Below are 17,338 nucleotides of genomic sequence, written 5' to 3' on the forward strand. Positions count from 1 at the left end.
GTGAGATGCATCAGTGAAGGTCTGTCTCTAGCTCTTGAAAGCAAGAAACTCCTGATTCTGATGCAGACAAGATGCTTCAGACAGGTATCCTCTCAGGACATGGTATCAAGGCGGCACAAGTCATTAAATAACAGCTTTTTATCAACGTGATTTGAGATGGATTCAAAACAAGAGAAAAAAAAAGTTACACAAAAGCTTAAGATCATAGCAAGAAGCACGCACCTGAAGGACACTGAAAAAGGTGGAAGGGAATACAGTGATACAGCTGATACTGAATTGTACAAAAATCTTGAAAGCAAACCCAAAGTGCTTTAACTTGACTGAAAGACGAGATTCAAGAAACAAAGAAAGGATAATAATTGTAATGGAAGAGGGGAAAAGGTTTGCTGTTGTAGTCAGAGTCATTCAGGGCATCTAAAGCAATCCTGCAGTGAAAACAGACTTTAGAGATGTGGCAGAAGAACAGACTCGTTAACAGCCTGCGTGTGGGATAAAAGCAAAAGAAGAGTTGAACATGTCAGGCAAGTTTAGCTACAGGAAGATCAAACTGGAAAAGACTGAATGGAAAGCTGAGTAGTCAGTGGAACACGCTAGCCATATGTGAAGAAAGCCGATTCATTTCAGCATCTGAATTAAATGATTACGGATACTAGCTTTAGTACAGCCTAAAGAATCATTCCTTTGCTCGAAGTTAGTTATGGAAGTTCAGACGATCAAATTCTTAAAATAGATGAAAAACTCAAATGCTAGTGAAACATGACAGTTGTCTGAAGTGAAACATTTTTAGATAAAAGCAAAAAAAAAAAAATAAAACACTATTCAAATTACAGCATCCTGTGTGTAAAAAATACAAAATCAAACAAAAAAACCTACCAACCTAATGACTTATGTATTTTTACTATTCAATTCCAGCCTGTCTTAATCCAATTTTTCTTATGAGTTCTAAAAATCCTTAAAAAGTATAATTCACATTAGAATCTATACTGATTGCTTCCTTACTATTCTGCTCCTCGCTGACTTGATAAATCTCAATTCCCACTGAGAATAAAACACCAGAATAAAACACATCACATCAGTTAGCAATCCTGCAAGAGAGATGGCCACGTACTAAAAAGCTTGCAACATTCTACTGTTGCTACCAAGACTCATCATACATCTGGTTTAAGTGGTAAAAGCCAATAAAGATGAAGTTTAATAAGTATAAAGAATGCTTACGTAAACTAGCTAGCTCCCTTTAGACTGGTGCCATCTCTCTTTTAATTAAAGAGAGAGAAAGCTGGAGGCCTTGAAAACGTTAGAACAGTAATACAACTGTGCAGCAGGAAGAGTACAACGGCTGCCAGCTTCTAAGCAGCATCTGTCATTCAAAACAGCTGCCAGTGACACGACAGAAGGCTTTGGCAAAAACTACATCAGAACTAGGAAAGGATCATTTGCAGCCTGGGCTTTGTTTCTTATGACCTTTATGAAAGCAGCTCCCATTTTAAGACAAAACTGAATTTCTTGATTCAACAGCAGTATGAGACATCATCCAGCACACTGGTCTACTAGAAAAGCTACTTCAAGTTATTATTATAGCTATCCAGATGTGATTCTACGTGACACCATTCCAAACAAAACTTGTGCAGAGAGGATTCAGAACAAACCAGGGATCTAACCTTGCCTTAATTTTCTTCCTCCTGTTGGTACTGCATATCTCAAAAACACTCAGCTTAGCAAATGACAACTGTCTTGCTTGAGTGAACAAGTTTTAAGACAACAGAGGACATTTTGAACCAAAATGTACTATTCCTCAGTGATTACGGCATAGTGAGGAAAGTCATCACAAACCTTCAGCCATGGCAGTGCTTTGCAGGAACCAATCTTTAGTGAGCAACAAGTACAAAACAAACCAAATCCTATATATCTAGGCACAGTTTTAGTCTGTATACTTACCTAAGACAACTTCCCATGGCAGCTCTGAAGATTAAGAGCAGAAATGGTGAAAAGCTTGCAAACTCAAGGAGCTAAGACTATGCAAGTTAGTGCTAGCCTCTGCTATTCATATGAAAACATGTGCAGAGCAAGTGCAAAAGTTAGCACCTATTTAACACTAAATAAAAAAAAGTTAAACAGTATCTTTTATTCAAATCTTCTGCAATATTCTGTACCCTATTATTAGATATCAAGATAAAACAAAACAAAACAAACTTCCTTGCCTAAAAGTGTAGGAAATACCACAACTGCGACATTTTAAAGACACATGCTTGGTATCTCACCATGAACTCATCAGCAGAAACTCAAACTATACTGCCCAACTTCTCTGTAACAGATGCTGTCATGCTACGGAAAAAGAGCCGATCAACCTGTAAAGAAAAAAACAACCTCACACTTTCCTCAACACCCAACCCAATAAGGTGCTGCTTGGTTGCAAGATGTCATGCCACCAGATAAAATCTTAATTGTTTTAGTTTCTGTGCTAATGGAATAGACCTTTCAGGCTATAGCTCTCTTACGCCAGGAATCTGCAATTCTATACAAATCTACTGGACAGCTGCTTATTTTGCTTAACAGTAAGGCTTCTAAGACTACTCTCCCTACAACTGGATATTATTTTTCACGTTCTTAGTGTTTTAATTAAATATTCTCTCAAATTAACTTGAGGATGGAAAACTAGCATTTCCATGATTTAATATCCATTCTCTTTGTGAAACTGAAAACACTATCTATGCACATTCAAGTCATCATGAAAAATCCATATCTGACTTAAGTTTTTGAACAAACGAATAAAATAAAATTATGTTTACATGAACTGTAACATGCTGAAATTATATTACTTACCAGCTGCATATCCACTATATCATTATATCTTATAAGAGCAATTGGAAGAGTCACATCTTTAAAGTCAGTCTTGTTATCTGTAAGAGGAGACTAGAAGAGAAAGCATCAGTGATAAGAATGTCCAGCTAACTTGCCAAGCAGGTGGCTATAAGCAGATTATCTTTTAAATTTCAGTGTACTTGTAGGAGGAAAAAAAATTTTGGAAAAGAGCAGATTCATCACCTTTTGCAAAGTGTTAATGAAGACAGAGTACTTTGGGTGAAAACAAGTGATATTACCATACTACCACACACCTCTGAACTCATAAAGGTCTAACACTATTGCAGCATCATAAGAGACAAATCAAAGTTCGCTTTTATTCCCGAAGCTTTTTAAAGAAATTAACTCATTATAATAACACAAATCTATTGTGAAATTGAAAATATTTGTACATATATTTTTCAGTTGTAATAGAGGACAGAAAAACAACAGAAACATCTCTCAAGATACCTCAAAAGGCCTTTTTTCTTTTTTATTTCCAATTCTGCATGACAATTTCCTGCTTTATTTTTGCTGCACATTGTGCTTTAAAAAAACCAGCTAGGATTACAGAGAGTTCTGAACACGCTAGAACTAGGAAACAATGAAGACAAGTATTTGCATTCAGAAACATGAATAAAGATACAAGCAATAGGTTAAAAATACATTTTAACCATAGATTGTTTTAGATGATATAACAAGGTTGCACAGAGTTAACTCTGAATGACCCTGTGGTCACAGGAATAGCAGTCTCACTAGTGCTGTGCCCTGCAGAGAAGGTTAACTACTCACACTGGAATCCCACACATCTGTGGGACTTCTCTCAGCTATCTCTGCACAACACAATATTGGGTCAATTAGATAAGACACAATCTCACTGAAGAAGAAAATCAGGTGTTGCAACTTACTAGCCCAGGTTTACTGGCAATCAGCAGCATTTTAGCACCCAGTCTTTCAGCAATTATTGCTTTCTCCAGAAAAGTGCAGTTTCCTCTCATCACTGCAACTGCTTTGTCCTTCAATAAGCCAGAAGGAGCTTCAGAAGAATTACAAAGTACCGTAGAAGTCAGGTTTTCCAGAATCCTGAAAGTCTGTAGAGAGAAGGGACATGATAAAAGGAGGAAAAATGATACTGTAAACTAAACTAGAATACTGGACTAACATACTTCTTAATTTGAGCTTTGCAATAAAGCAGAAAGAAATCACTGTTTCAGGAACATGAAATCAGAGCACCAGCTACTGCAGCCTGCAATACTGAAGGATTTTAGAATAGTGTATAGCTGAAATATGGCTGTTGCTAAATGCAATTTCACAGCAGATGTGGTCGTAGTTTATACATAAGAAATCAGCATATAGGAAAATCGATGTCGATTGTTCTGGGGAATCCAAGTGTACACTTTGTGACACTTCCAGACTTCAAAAGCCAAAAAGCCCCACTGACCCAGATGCTATATAACCAGAGTTCTGAAGTGTAATACTTGTTCAAAACCAATATGATGATTTCAAAAAGTAATATTTGTTTAAAATAAATAGAAATCTTGTTTAAAGTTCATTTTAGGATTGACAGTGATTTTAAAGTCACTGTCAGTTTTCTTTAGTTAGTCAAGACATCTTGGTGGCCAATGTAGCACAGTAAAGATGTTTGAGCAGAGGACGACAGTAGCTCCATTTTGTATCAAGTTAATCTGTTTACAAATGACAGGAGGAAAGGGGGGGGGAGAATACTGCTGCTTTGACCACTTCCAAGCACAAATGATTTCTTGTTTGTATGAAGAGTGCCTAAAGAAAAAAAAATATTTATTTGAGCCACACGAGGATGTGAGGCAGCAAAACACTCAAAGGATATGGCAGAATGACACATTCCAGATAATCTGCTATTCTACCACGTTTTCAAGGCAATTAAACAAGATGAAACTGATGAACCAATATAAGTAAATACACCAGTATGAGCAATTTGTTTCTCAAGTTTACAGCATTTTTGTAAACAAATAAACAAAAACTACTCCCATCTAAACTAACTTAGACATACTGATGACACTTGAGATATAGGAAAAAAAATCCAACAGTATCAGATGAACACACAAATGTATTTAAAGACTGGCTTCTAAACAGAGAAAAAATACCATTTTTACAAACTCCAGAAGATGGTATTTTATTTATTTATTTTTTTAATAAGTACAGAGATGTTTACTTATCAATACCCTTTTGGGTGGGAGGAAGGAAAGCCCCAAAGCTAAGTATTATAGCTGACCCAAATTCCTACTGCATTTTAGTTTTCTTAGGAAGTATGATTATAAAATACTTACAGCATTGTTGAGGCTATCTGGAAGAGTTGTCCAATTAGAATTGTAAATTATGCAGTAATCTTTTGTTTTTGGAGGTACACCATTTCCAGCAGCATGCAGGATTCCCTCTTCTGCATTTATCTACAATTGACCAGAATTTTCTGAATTAAACAAAATTTGGTACACAGACATTCTTCTAAAAAGAAGCTGCCAGGAAGACGTGAAAAAGGAAATGTACTCAATTAATTTCTTTTGTATAATGACTGACTCCATGAAAGATACGTAACGAGGGAGAAAGATGGAAAATGGATAAGAAGCTAGTTGCTGTACCATGCTACTCATCCTCATTTCAAAAACAATGCATCTGTACATGTACAGTGCAATGTCACTGAATACAATACTAACAAGAAATTCAGACAAGTGATTTCAGATTCTCTATTCTGTACTTCCAAAAAGAGTGCAAGATTTTAAATAGAAAGCAATTAAAACAGCACTGGAAAAAGTGAATTACAGCCTTTCATTACCCAGCTTGCAGGTTGACAAATTTCCCCTACTAATTCTTAGAATATTTTTAAATCAGATAATTCTAAGCACTAAGAGATCAGTCAGTATACTTTAAGAAGAATTTGTCTGTTTAAAGAAATCCTCGTCCCTCATAAGATTACTCTCAAGGTCCCTCAACTTAGTGGTTTCTAACATTTATTATGAAATACACATACATTTTAAAACTGATAATTTTATGAATATATACTCATTCAAAAGTATTAATATACTAATAAAGGTTCGCTTTCTAAGTGGATAAACAATCAGGTTGTGGATTAAAAATAGCTACAGCTGCAGAGCAGCGAGAACAAATAAGCATCACTTATTTTAAAGAAGTGCCACCTTTAAAAACTGGTGGGCGATCTCATTTTGACTCTGTGTAACTGACCTTCATATCAGGAAGTGTCAGTACATAAAAAGAAATGAAACTTGTTGTAGATTCCAGATTTGTCTGAAAGAACACTAAGATATTAAGCACTAAGAACACTAAGATGTTAAGATAAGTAGCAGCCACTGCTGCAGGGGGAAAGCCTGCATATTTGTCAGATGCAAAATGCTAATTATTAACAGTTCCACAGAGGCACTTCTCCTCAGGCTAGTGTATCAGTATGCTGCAGCAAGTGAGACCTAGAGAGAAAAGAAAAACATGCGACGATATTGTTTCAGAGGTTTATGTCTGCCTGGTTTGAATAGCAAAAATCCTTCTTCAGAGGAATCCATTATATTGGTCACAGAGCATGAACATCTGCTGGGAGAACCGCGTCAAATGGCCTGAACACATTAACTGTTTAAGTATAACAGTTCCTGAGCTGTTAGCTAGAATAACTTGCTCCATGATTTATGATTATTATAGAAATTATCAAGTTTTCCTCTTAAAATACACTCCCCTAGAAGTAAAAACTAATGGGAAATTACAAGCAATAAAGACCAACAGGTACAAAACCCAGAGGTTTTCATCTATTAATAGCTCTGCTACACGGAAGTGAATAAAAGGTAATTTCTGCGTTTCAGAAAATCAAATGTTAATGCTACACCAGCATAAGCCTATCTAAAAGGAGTGATTACTTGCTTATTTGATATGCATATTTTGCTTGGCAAGTTTCTCTTCTCTATGGATGAATTGGAGAACACAACTCTTGCTCAAAAGGTGGAGGAGGGAATACCACAGGGTGATGTTTACCCTGATGCATTCATTGATGAATTCCAAAAAACAGTATTTGGTAAAGATGAAGATAAATATTACATGTTATATCTTATTTGGAACATTCCTACAGCCCTCCTGCATGTAACTCAAAGGATTTTATTTATTTTTTGTAACTGCTCCAGCTTCCTTGTTTCACATCAGAAAAAGACTGCTAGTCTGGATAAAAAGTCTTGCAGTAAATTTTGCCACTAAAGAGTAGAAAACAAAACTTCTTATTCTAGTCATACTTGAAAAACGTTAATTTCTTATTGAGCACAACATTTTCAATCATGTTGCTTAAGCAGAAGACTAAGAGTTTGTCCATAAAACTGCTCCTAAGTAGATTAACCTACTTGCATATGCTGACTTGCTCCCGCAGCAGAGCATTCCCACACGGAGGAAAGGAGTAACAGCTGTCCCTAACTACTGGAGCATCAAAATCACCTTGAACTTTCAAGTTTAGACAATTCTCAGCAGACACTCACCTTCAAACAAACTTCCCACTTTTTTTGGCAAGTGGTTCCCTCATCAGAGCTCCTTCCCTTACTACTTTTAAACTTTCTTGAATTATTTCTCATTTTGATAGAGCATAAGCCAACTCACGCTGTCTCTCCTTTTCCCTAAACTACGCCCCTACTGTAGCAGGGGCGTAAGCTTGGGTTGACCTGCACAGATCCTACCTTACCAAGCACCAACTCCTCAAAGTGTTACAGCTTTCGGGTGCTGTTCTCAGGGTTGGATCGAATCAGTCACCACCCTGAGAACTGGCTCACGGAAGCATCTGTAGAGCAACGGAGGAGGCAAGGCATGGGCCCCCGAGTTTTGCAGGAGAGACGCTTTCCTCCGCCAGCAGCAGCAGACCACTGGGTTAAGCCTGGGGAGCCAAGCCAGCGGTTTCGTCAGGAAATCCCGAGACAACTAACGACAACTACGTGGGGCTCCCAAACAGCGTGGGAGCACTGGTGGACACGACTGACTTCAGCCAAACGCATTCCTAAGGCCCTAACAAAGTCTGCACCGTACGTTTGCTGCTACACACGTCAACTGCAGCCTCCACAGGGAAGCACCCGGCCTCCCTGCCTCACGGCTCTAAGGTAAAAAATACGTTAAGGAAGCCGTAACGATAGCGGAGAAGTACGCAGCGCAGGTGGGGCCGAACTCACGGCGGAGGCGCCCGGCCGCCCCGTGCCACCTGCTCCCTCGGGCAGCGGGGACCCTCGAGGCCGCGCCGGGAGGGGCGGCGAGGGGCTCGGCGCAGCCTCCGAGCCGGCGGCGAACAAAGGAAGAGCCGAGGCGCGCGGGCCCGGCCCCAGCAGCGCCGCCCCGGCCGCCCCGAGCGAGGCCTCGTCCGCGCCGCCGCCGCCGCCGCCTGCCCACCCGCGCCGGGGCTCCGGCGGCCCCGGGCCTCCTCCAACCGCCTCCGAGAGCCCCGGCGCCGTGCGGGCGCGGCCGCGGAGGCTCAGCCGCCCCGCGGGAGGCCCGGCCCGGCCCCGCCGCACTCGGCCCGGCGGCCGCGCAGCCCCTTACCGGCGGCAGCAGCAGGCCCCAGAGGGCGGCCCACAGCAGCCCGGCGGCCCGCATGGTCCGCGGCCGCCGCCGCCCGCTCGGGGAAGGGCCTCAGCTCTGGCGCCCGCGCGCCGTCACGGAGCCTCTTCGCGGCGGCGGCAGCCGGCGGCGGCGGCTCCACTTCCTCTTCCGTCCGCCGCCGCGGGGCCGCCCCGCAGGTTAACGTTTGCGCCGGCGGGCGAGAGGGCAGAGGCGGGCACGGCGCCGGTCCCGGGCGCACGGCGGGCGGCCGCCCGCGGCAGGCCCAGGCCCGGGCCCAGGCCGCGGGGCGCGCCCCGGGGCGGCGGCGGCGGGAGCGGGGCGGCCGCGGAGCTCTCGCCCGGCGCAGGCAGCGCACAGCAGCCCCCGGCGCTGCCTGCGAGGCGGCCGCGGGCACCAGCGATCCCTGCTGGGGAGGGCGGGAAGGCCTCGCCCGCGCGGTTGTCCCCTCTGCGCAGATTAAGGGATAAAATCCAAGGGAAACATCCACAGGGAATATTCCCCACCAGCGAGTGACGTTCACCCAGCTGTAAACGAGGAGGGTGTTGTTTCGTAGTTCTATTTTGATGATAACAGGTACACGCTTTTTCGGCGGCAGTCCGCCGCTCATCGGCGACGTGCGCGCACGCTTCCCTCGGCAGCGGAGGCCCGCAGAGCGCTTCGACGCGCTCCAGCAGCGAAGGACGCCGGCACGGCGAGGCCGAGCGAGCCGGTGCCGTGCAGAACGGGCTGCCCGGCTGCGCGCCTCTGGTGCGGTGGGGGTGTCAGGGTGGCGGTGATGCTCCACACCAGCCCCAGCACTCCTCTGAAGGCCGCGAGATCGGGGGGCACGGCGCGGCTCACAGAACTGGTACAGCTGTCGGAGCGAAGCGCCAAGGTTGCGCCCGTGACAACACGTTTACGGCAGGGAGAAGGCGCATAACCTGAACTGCGAGTCCCTGGCTTCTCTCAAGATCCCACAGGGTGTCCTGCCTTCCCAAATACTAATGCTGGGAATGCACAGCGTTTTTATTCTGCAGCTGAAAATAAATGGGCTGAGAAGAAATAAGTAGTTTGGGGAAGCACTTCTTTTTAAGTAAAAGTATTTCAAGTTTGTTTGCTTTGCTCTCTCCCTTCCTTAATGGATGTCTAAAGCTATAGCATAGACATATCTCTTAAACTAAACACCTCCGCTGCAGTCCATCAGGACTGCTCAGGTTAGAAACACCTGCACTTAAGGACTTGATGTCGCTTCAGGAGCAGGGCAGCTCATGTTCAGAACTTCTGTATGAACTTCTCAGGTAATCTTTGTTGGCAGCTTACATAGTCTCTAATTTTTACTGTTACTTTAATATGTAGCCAAAAATAAAAACATATAGTCTCAACTTTCAGCACAACAACAACAAAAAAAAATCCTGTGTTATTTACAATCCCAGACCAAAAAAAAAAAAAAAAAACAAAGATTTTTAGAGGCCAAAGGGGGAGTGGGAGGAGTTGATATACTTTCCACCCATGATCAGTGTAACATACTAAAATCTACACCAATGATTACATCCTTTTTGTACTGCCATAATTATTTCTATTAAAGAAGAAAAAAAAATCAGAAAAATCACATCCCTAACCAAAATATTGTCATGAAATAAAGCCTGTGATGAGGTTCAGGCATTCCTAAAGCATATCAACATTTTAGAAACAGAAAAATTTAAGAGGCTTTCAGCACATTAGTTAAAAAGTGAAAGATGAAGCTACATAACCAGCAATGCAAAAAGAGGTATTGCTTGAATAAGTGTTTACATATAGCAAAGTCTTTTTCAAAGGGATCATAAAACTCTCCTTTCCTTTCCCCTGCCTTTTTTCCATAACACGCACACTTCTAAACACAATTTGACTCAAAAGACATCCAAAACATGTTCCATAGCCTGACTCTCCTACTGTATTAACTGCTACTTTATAGTTATCCATATTTGTCAGTCTTCCAGCTTTTGAATAGGCTTATCCTGTTCAAACTAGGCTGGCTTTTTCTATACCTTTCCCTGTATCTTTTTATCCAACCTATATCTCTATACCCTGCTTGAGCAGGGAGTTGGGCCGGATGATCTCCCGAGGCCCCCTCAAAACCTAACTGTTCTGTGAATTAAATTTCCTTTTCTATTAGCTTAACTTTGAATGACTATCTGATTCTGTTAATTTTGCATTAAATACTGTAAACAGAAAATAGTTGCCTTGTTAGGTACACAGATTTGGAGAGGTAGCTCTCAGCATTAGATATTTACAAGAAAATAGACTGCATAATTTTTAAAAGGATTAAGGCTGTAGTAGAGGACTGTGCTCACGAGACAGTTATTTCATGTGAAAATCAAGAATGAAGGGATTTGGGGTTCCTTAATACATAAGCAGAGGGATGAAGGATTATTAATATATTGTATTAATTTCTAAAAATAGAGAGAATACTGGCCCAAATACTGAATGTAAATATATTTCTAAGAAACTCAGTAGAAGATAGAGTAATAGGGCAGAATAAAGCAGACGGCATGAAAAAGCAAGTGCCTTAACCTAAGAAAATTTACCCTGCCCTATATACTGTCTCTTTCAGTGTCTCATTTTCACAGCTCTTGAAGTGGAGCCTGGAACAAGACAGCAAGATATCCATGTGAAACCTCTTGATTAAAATGACATGGGGAACACTGTTTCTGAAGCACGCTGTCTCTGCAAGACATACCCACGTGGCAAAATGAGGACAAGTGCACCAGGCTCAATTTTATGTAACTCGCATAGGACTCTCCTGGCAAGAAAATGATCCAAAACGTTAAGACTGGCATTTATGAATTATTTACTCATACAAACACACATCTGGCAAATATCTCCTAGGTACTAACAGCCACATCTGGAAGTCAATTACTATCAGTCTATGCAGGTAAGAGGCAATTTAGTCCACTGGATACAAGGCAGCAGGGGGAGAATAGCCAATTCACATACATTCACAAATGTAACATTTGAAGTAGTTGAGAGGGAACCTACTGAGCACCTTCCTTGCATACCAGTGTGTAGCAAGGTCACATTAGCACGCGTTAGTGAAGGCCTGTAAACCTTACTTTTGTATTTACATTCTCAAGCATGTATCATACGCTCAGTAGTAGTGAGTCAGGCTTTAATATTTCCTGACGGTAGAGATTGAGAGAGTAAACAAAGATAACTGCACTTAAAAGCATATTACTTTCTCCATTAGTATGCAGCTTTGGCGCATGTTGAGACTGGACTTTCAAACTTAAACGTTTTAGATTAAGGGCTTTAAAAATAGATTTCTATCTAACATGATGGTTTTGCCTGCTCTACAAATCCTCAATTTAAGAAAGCCCAGGGGAAAGAGGTTAATTACTGGTTATCAGTACAGGCTTCATTCACCTTTAGACTGAATTCACATAAGCTGTGTAAAAGGTACATGTCTTCAGCTCCAACAAAACCAGATGCATGTAAATACACTACTTTAAGAAATACTATATTCAAATACCTCTAATTCTTTGATGAAGAATCTGAAATTAGTTAGACATTCACTTGTACAGGCCAACATTAGCTTTAAGAACACACCAAATCATTTCTCAGTAGTTTAAATGTTTTGTGTCCAGTTTTAACCTCTGATATGCCAGAGAAATTATACTAGTTCCAGTTTAAAGGAATGGAATTATTTCCTTCCCTACTATTTAATACCTATGTTAGACATTCATCTTAAGTGGTATATTATGTTGTATACAAATTAAATATTCCAGCATTATGCTATGAGTTTTTCAAAATCTGAGAAAGTTAACAGTTTAAGACATCAAACTTTTTTTTTCCTGAATAAAGGTTTGCCTTTAGTAATAATAGCCTTGTACAGTTTGGATTTGCGTAGTAATATTAGAGAAGACTTGAAATTTTTAACCAAGAAGAACCCTACAATGTATAAAGAGAATCTTCTTCCCTCCATTTACATTGCTTTGATAACATAATAACTAAATGGCTCACTGAGTAGAATAGTTTGATTGGAGCTTTGTGGTCTTGATTTTGTGAGTGATTTACTGTAGCAGTCTCAACAGATGACTCAGAGCCCAAAGTGGCATTTTTGTACATCTGTTACTACTCTCCCTCAAAACAGGATTAAAATTAGGTTAAGAGGTCTCCCTTCCATTTGGACTATTTTGGGGTAACATTCTATGATTTTGGTCATACTAACAGGATGTCCAAAGTGACAGCCAGAAGGTGTCCAGCAGCCAGCCTCACTGCAGTGCTTGATAAATTGGTCCAGGTGGGGTTTAGGTGATGCAGAGCCCAATGCATGCCATGCCATGGGTCTGCTTCTGCAGCCCACCCTCTCTGAAGGGGCAGAATTTTATCATACTATCATTTTTTCTCCACTGCAAGTTCCCAGGTGAAGACTGTTGCCTGAGTTCGGTGTACAGCACCTCAAAGCAGGTGCTTTTTCTGCATGGGAGCATGTACTAGTAGTGCCCCTTCCCACTCCGGGACCTTGCAGTATCTCCTTGCACGTTTCTTGTCCTCTTCGCATCAGGAAGAGAGAGTCTTCATGGAAAACTGCTGTGACCATAAGGACCTCCTAGTTTCCCAGGCTGCAGCTGAGAAAGGAGAGCATCTCTTCAACCTCTGTAGGCAGAGGAAGTCTCCACAACCTCTCCCCCCAATGTCTAGAAACTGACTATCACAGGCATCTAGTTAAGTTTTCTGAAATTCTGGGAGCTCTGTGGGCTAAAAACAAATACCATCTTACCACTAGTACTTTGTATTAACTTAAGTATCTGTTTTGTGTTTCGTGGAGGTATTGTTGGGTGCAACAAGCCTCAACACTGAGAACATCTGCAACCTCATGTTCCTCAGGGGGAACAAAACAAAGTCTTATTTTCCAAACATATACTTGCCATCAGCTTCCAACTTCTGAGACTTCTGGGTGTCTCCATGTTTCTTTGCAGACAGCTTCCTAAGCCGCTGCAGGAGTGGATACCAGCATCTATTAGAATTACTTCAGGAACCTGTGTTTCATTGAAGAGAAGGGTAGAAAGTCCCAGCTTAATCATGCGTGTAAGTGTCTAATTTCCTCAATATACCAGTCACAGACACCCTGCCAGCATTGTCCACATTGGTGGTAACAGCACTGTCCTATGTGTCACAGAAATCAAACATACTATGGAATCACAGGTTCTGCCCCTTGTGAGCTCCTCACAGCTGTGAAGGCACACCACAGTGCCTCTCCCCAGCATCCAGACCTGTTTCAAATGCACATTTCATTTTTCTGTAGCTCCCAGAAGACCTTTAAACCTCTTCCACCACCTTTCCTAGAGTGTAAAGGGTTGCGCCAAAGCAAGGAGAACTTACACTTTCTTGTAGGAAAGCACAAAACAGGCTCAAAACTGCATATGGCAATAGGTCCAAGTAACTCCACACCAAGAACAGGCCATTTCCTAATCACTGCAGTACTAGGAGACTTCACATATTTTAACCACACAAGTACCAACAGGAAAACCACTGATATGAGTGGCTTGTGCTTTGCATGCTGGACTCAGTGTGCATGAAGGAAGTGCAGTTTGTTTGCAGAAGCCCAAGAACCATCCCCATGGAGCATCTCCTTAGCTGCACTGGGACCTTAGGTGGAAAGATAAGCACCTACAGTTTAAATTTAGTCATTTACTGCTATTTCAGGTCCAGACTTGCATTGATCCAATCCACCTATTAAGACAGAAAGGTATATAGTAGGAGTAGCACTATGGTCTAAAGAAGTTGAAGTGCAAATCTCAACACCTTTTTAATATATACTATACATAATTTTCAGCAGCCTTGTTTCCTTAAAAACATTCCACTCCATTATGCTTATTTTGAGGGGTTACGAAGTAGAAACATGATCTGGTAAATAACGCAAGCCAGAACCACTGTCAGTACTTTTTTTTTTTTTTTTTTTTTTTTTTTTTTTTTTTTTGCTTAAGCCAGCCCCATTGAAGAATTTGTTTCCTTCAGGGAGAAGGAATGGAGTAGTAGGAAGGAAGGTCTAGCTTTTGCCTGTTATTCCTCAAGTACCTCTACCATTAGCAGAATCATTTCATAGTGCAGTGCATGAGACACTTGAACAGTCACATCTGCAGGACCACAGAGCATCTGCAAGCCTTATAGGAACTTACCCATTCATGTCATCATGCCTGTAACTTCAGGCTTCCTCCAGTTAATCTTATCTCTCCGTGAAGATCATGAAAGGCAGACAATAATATTCTTATCTTCAACTGTTAGGTTTACAGCAGAGTCATTGTACCGATAGCAAAGTACAGCGTCCAAAAACAATCAAAGCAGCCATGTGATCATCTTCAGCTGAGATATTTCGCTATGCTACCGTATTTAGTAACATGTCTTTCAGAAGCAAACCGCCACAAGGGTTAGTATTGTCAAGTTTCATTTATTCTTGCACGCACAGTAGGAGTAAGAACATGGATTAATCTCAAAGAGCTTTTGTCTCCAGAAAGTGGAAGTCACAGAAGCACCTGGCAGTCCAGCAGGCCAAGACCATACAAGGAACAACACTGCACGCCTGGGCTGTAAGATAACTACTGTATAAGGTTCTGCTGTGTTCCAGGTTAGAAAGCCCCTGCAGGAGGCCAGGGAGATAGGAGGTTAAAAAAGCCATTTTTTCCATATTATCTCTACACTGGCTATTGCTGCAACTTTATGCAGAGATATGGAGTAGGGGGTAAGACTAGCATGGCCATCAAGGGATCAGCTGGGCAATGCTTAAAACAGCTACATCTCCCCCACTCAACCTCTTTTCAAGAGGCAAACACACAGCACCAAGAATCTGCCAGACTATGTGAAAAGCTTGATCCTGCTCTGCTAGCAAGTAATTTTATTTCTGACAACAAGAGCAGCAGAAAATGCCATCAAGTCAGAGCAGTAATGTTTCATTGCCACATTACACTGATGCAAAGACTCTACAGCCTGCACAGCAGATAGAAGGATCTGATTTTTGGTCTAATTTGTTGTACTTTATTTCAGTCAAGTTTTTAAAACACACAAGCAGTAGCTTGCAGAGGCAGAAGAGACTTGTTGGAAAAACTGCGCTCTCTAGTGGATAAATTTGATTTTGTGCAAAGTTTCAAGCCATGCTGATGCAGCTGACCAACAGGTTTTCAGTGCAAAGTATCCAGATTATTACAATATGAGAAGAAATGAAAGTGCTTAGTACAACAGATTTATTATAACCTAGATAGGTTTACACAGCCAGTTACATGACAGATCACAGCTAGTAAGAGTTGCAATTAAACTACTAAGAAGGAAGAAAAATTATCCAAATCCCACAACATGCTTTTATGTTTGTTTAGATTAATAACACCACCACCTTCAATCCAATAGCAAAATATTTCCTTCTAATAATATGACTTTTCAGCTCACTTTAAAATGGTCCCAGAGAATACTGATGAAAATACTCGTTTTACACCAGATATTGCAGCTTAGTTTACAGAATGAAGTCAAGGATTTTTCTAAAAAGAATTAAATAAGAACAGGTTAATAACAAATTCTCTGTGGATATATTCCTAAAGAGAAGAACTGACAATCACCAACTTCACTTCTAGTTATGCATACACCATGCTTGCCGTTAGTTTACTGAATGGGTCTTCAGGAAATACTAACTCCTGTTCAGTTTGTTTTCCTACAGTACTGAAAGAGTGCAACACATTTTCTTCATCACAGCTGTCTAGTATTTAATACTGCTCTGCTTTCTGGGCAAGTACACACCAACAGACACATGAACTCAATTTAAGGGCAGATAAAAATATTAAATTTAACAACTTGGTCACTTCATGCTTTCTCAGTCTACAGGATTTAGCTGCTTTGAATTCTGTATCTTAACTAGCTTATTGGTAAAAGCCTGAGGTTAGTAAGGCAGCAGAATTATGAAAGACTCTTTAAAGTGATACACATACAGCTAATTTAAAAGTGCATTTAAAATACAGTATATATTGTAATCCAAGAGTAAGCATCCAGCAAGACATGGGTAATAGACTTGTTTTATGCAGTTGCCAAATGCAATAATGTGGATGCTTTTACAGGAAGTAAAGGCCAAAGAGGAAGAGAGAATGTTAAAGAGGAAATATGGGAAAGGGTTTTTTTTTTTTTTTGTTTAATTCATAAAGAAACACAGTACTAGCTCTTATACTTTAATTCCCCGTGTACATGCAGAGGAGGCAATTTAACACTTCAACGTTGAAGATGAACAGCCTAGATCTGTAAGCATCACAAGCCACGAGCAGAATCGTACTTAAGAGCTCTGCTAGCTAGATTTTTGGAAGGCCGATAATTGAGAGGGCGCAGAAGCTGACAGCTGATCTCACACATACAGCGGGAAGGGAGGAGCGTCACTGACTTCCAGCATGACAGCGCTGTTTTAGCAGAAATTTGAACACTTATATTTAGCTAATCCTATGACAGCAAGCAGGTTTCCCGTATTTTTAGGCTGGTTGTTGTTCACAGTTGAGCTGGGGAACAATTATCAGTGTTTGGGTAAAAGAAAAGTAGAGCTCGATTTCAGCAGTTTTGTCAATCACTAAAAACAGCAATAAACTGTGGGCTGAGTATGACTAAGTGTACAAATATATGAAATGCTGGAACTCTGCAGGAGATTGTTTTTGTTTAATAGTCTCCTGCAAGTTCTCACAGTATTCTTTTAATTTCCACCCTTCACATGACCACAGCAATTAAGCAATACATTTTAGTTAAACCATATAATTTAAAAACATACATAAGATTTCAGTTCATCTAAGAAAGCAGTCTTGAAATCAAGGAGTCAGAAAGACAAATGAGATCCCCCTTGAAGTACTGTGTAATTACTGTTAAAGACAGGTAGAGTGATCTTAAATACATTTAAAATTTGGAAATATTCATGCAAAATTAACATGCAACTGTGAATATTTTGTAGCACCACTTAAAATTAGCAGACTTG

At 41.0% G+C, this 17,338-nt stretch overlaps 1 protein-coding gene across 4 annotated transcripts in view; it reads right to left on the reverse strand.

Annotated features, from left to right (window-relative positions):
• The window catches only part of SPPL2A (signal peptide peptidase like 2A), a 30,223-nt gene extending 21,575 nt beyond the window's left edge, over nucleotides 1–8,648 (reverse strand). The window contains exons 1-4 of one of the 4 annotated variants that reach the window (XM_062583774.1): nucleotides 8,377–8,648; nucleotides 5,145–5,264; nucleotides 3,747–3,929; nucleotides 2,821–2,910 (exon numbers count right to left, since the gene is read on the reverse strand). In XM_062583774.1, coding sequence (XP_062439758.1) covers nucleotides 2,821–2,910; nucleotides 3,747–3,929; nucleotides 5,145–5,264; nucleotides 8,377–8,430 — 447 coding nt within the window. In that variant the 5' untranslated portion in view covers nucleotides 8,431–8,648. The remainder of the gene's footprint in view (nucleotides 1–2,820; nucleotides 2,911–3,746; nucleotides 3,930–5,144; nucleotides 5,265–8,376) is intronic. The other 3 variants (XM_062583776.1, XM_062583773.1, XM_062583775.1) reach the window with 3 other exon arrangements.
• Between the last annotated feature and the right edge of the window lie 8,690 nt (nucleotides 8,649–17,338).

Source organism: Rhea pennata, chromosome 10 (assembly GCF_028389875.1).
Source record: "Rhea pennata isolate bPtePen1 chromosome 10, bPtePen1.pri, whole genome shotgun sequence".
NCBI lineage: Eukaryota > Metazoa > Chordata > Aves > Rheiformes > Rheidae > Rhea > Rhea pennata.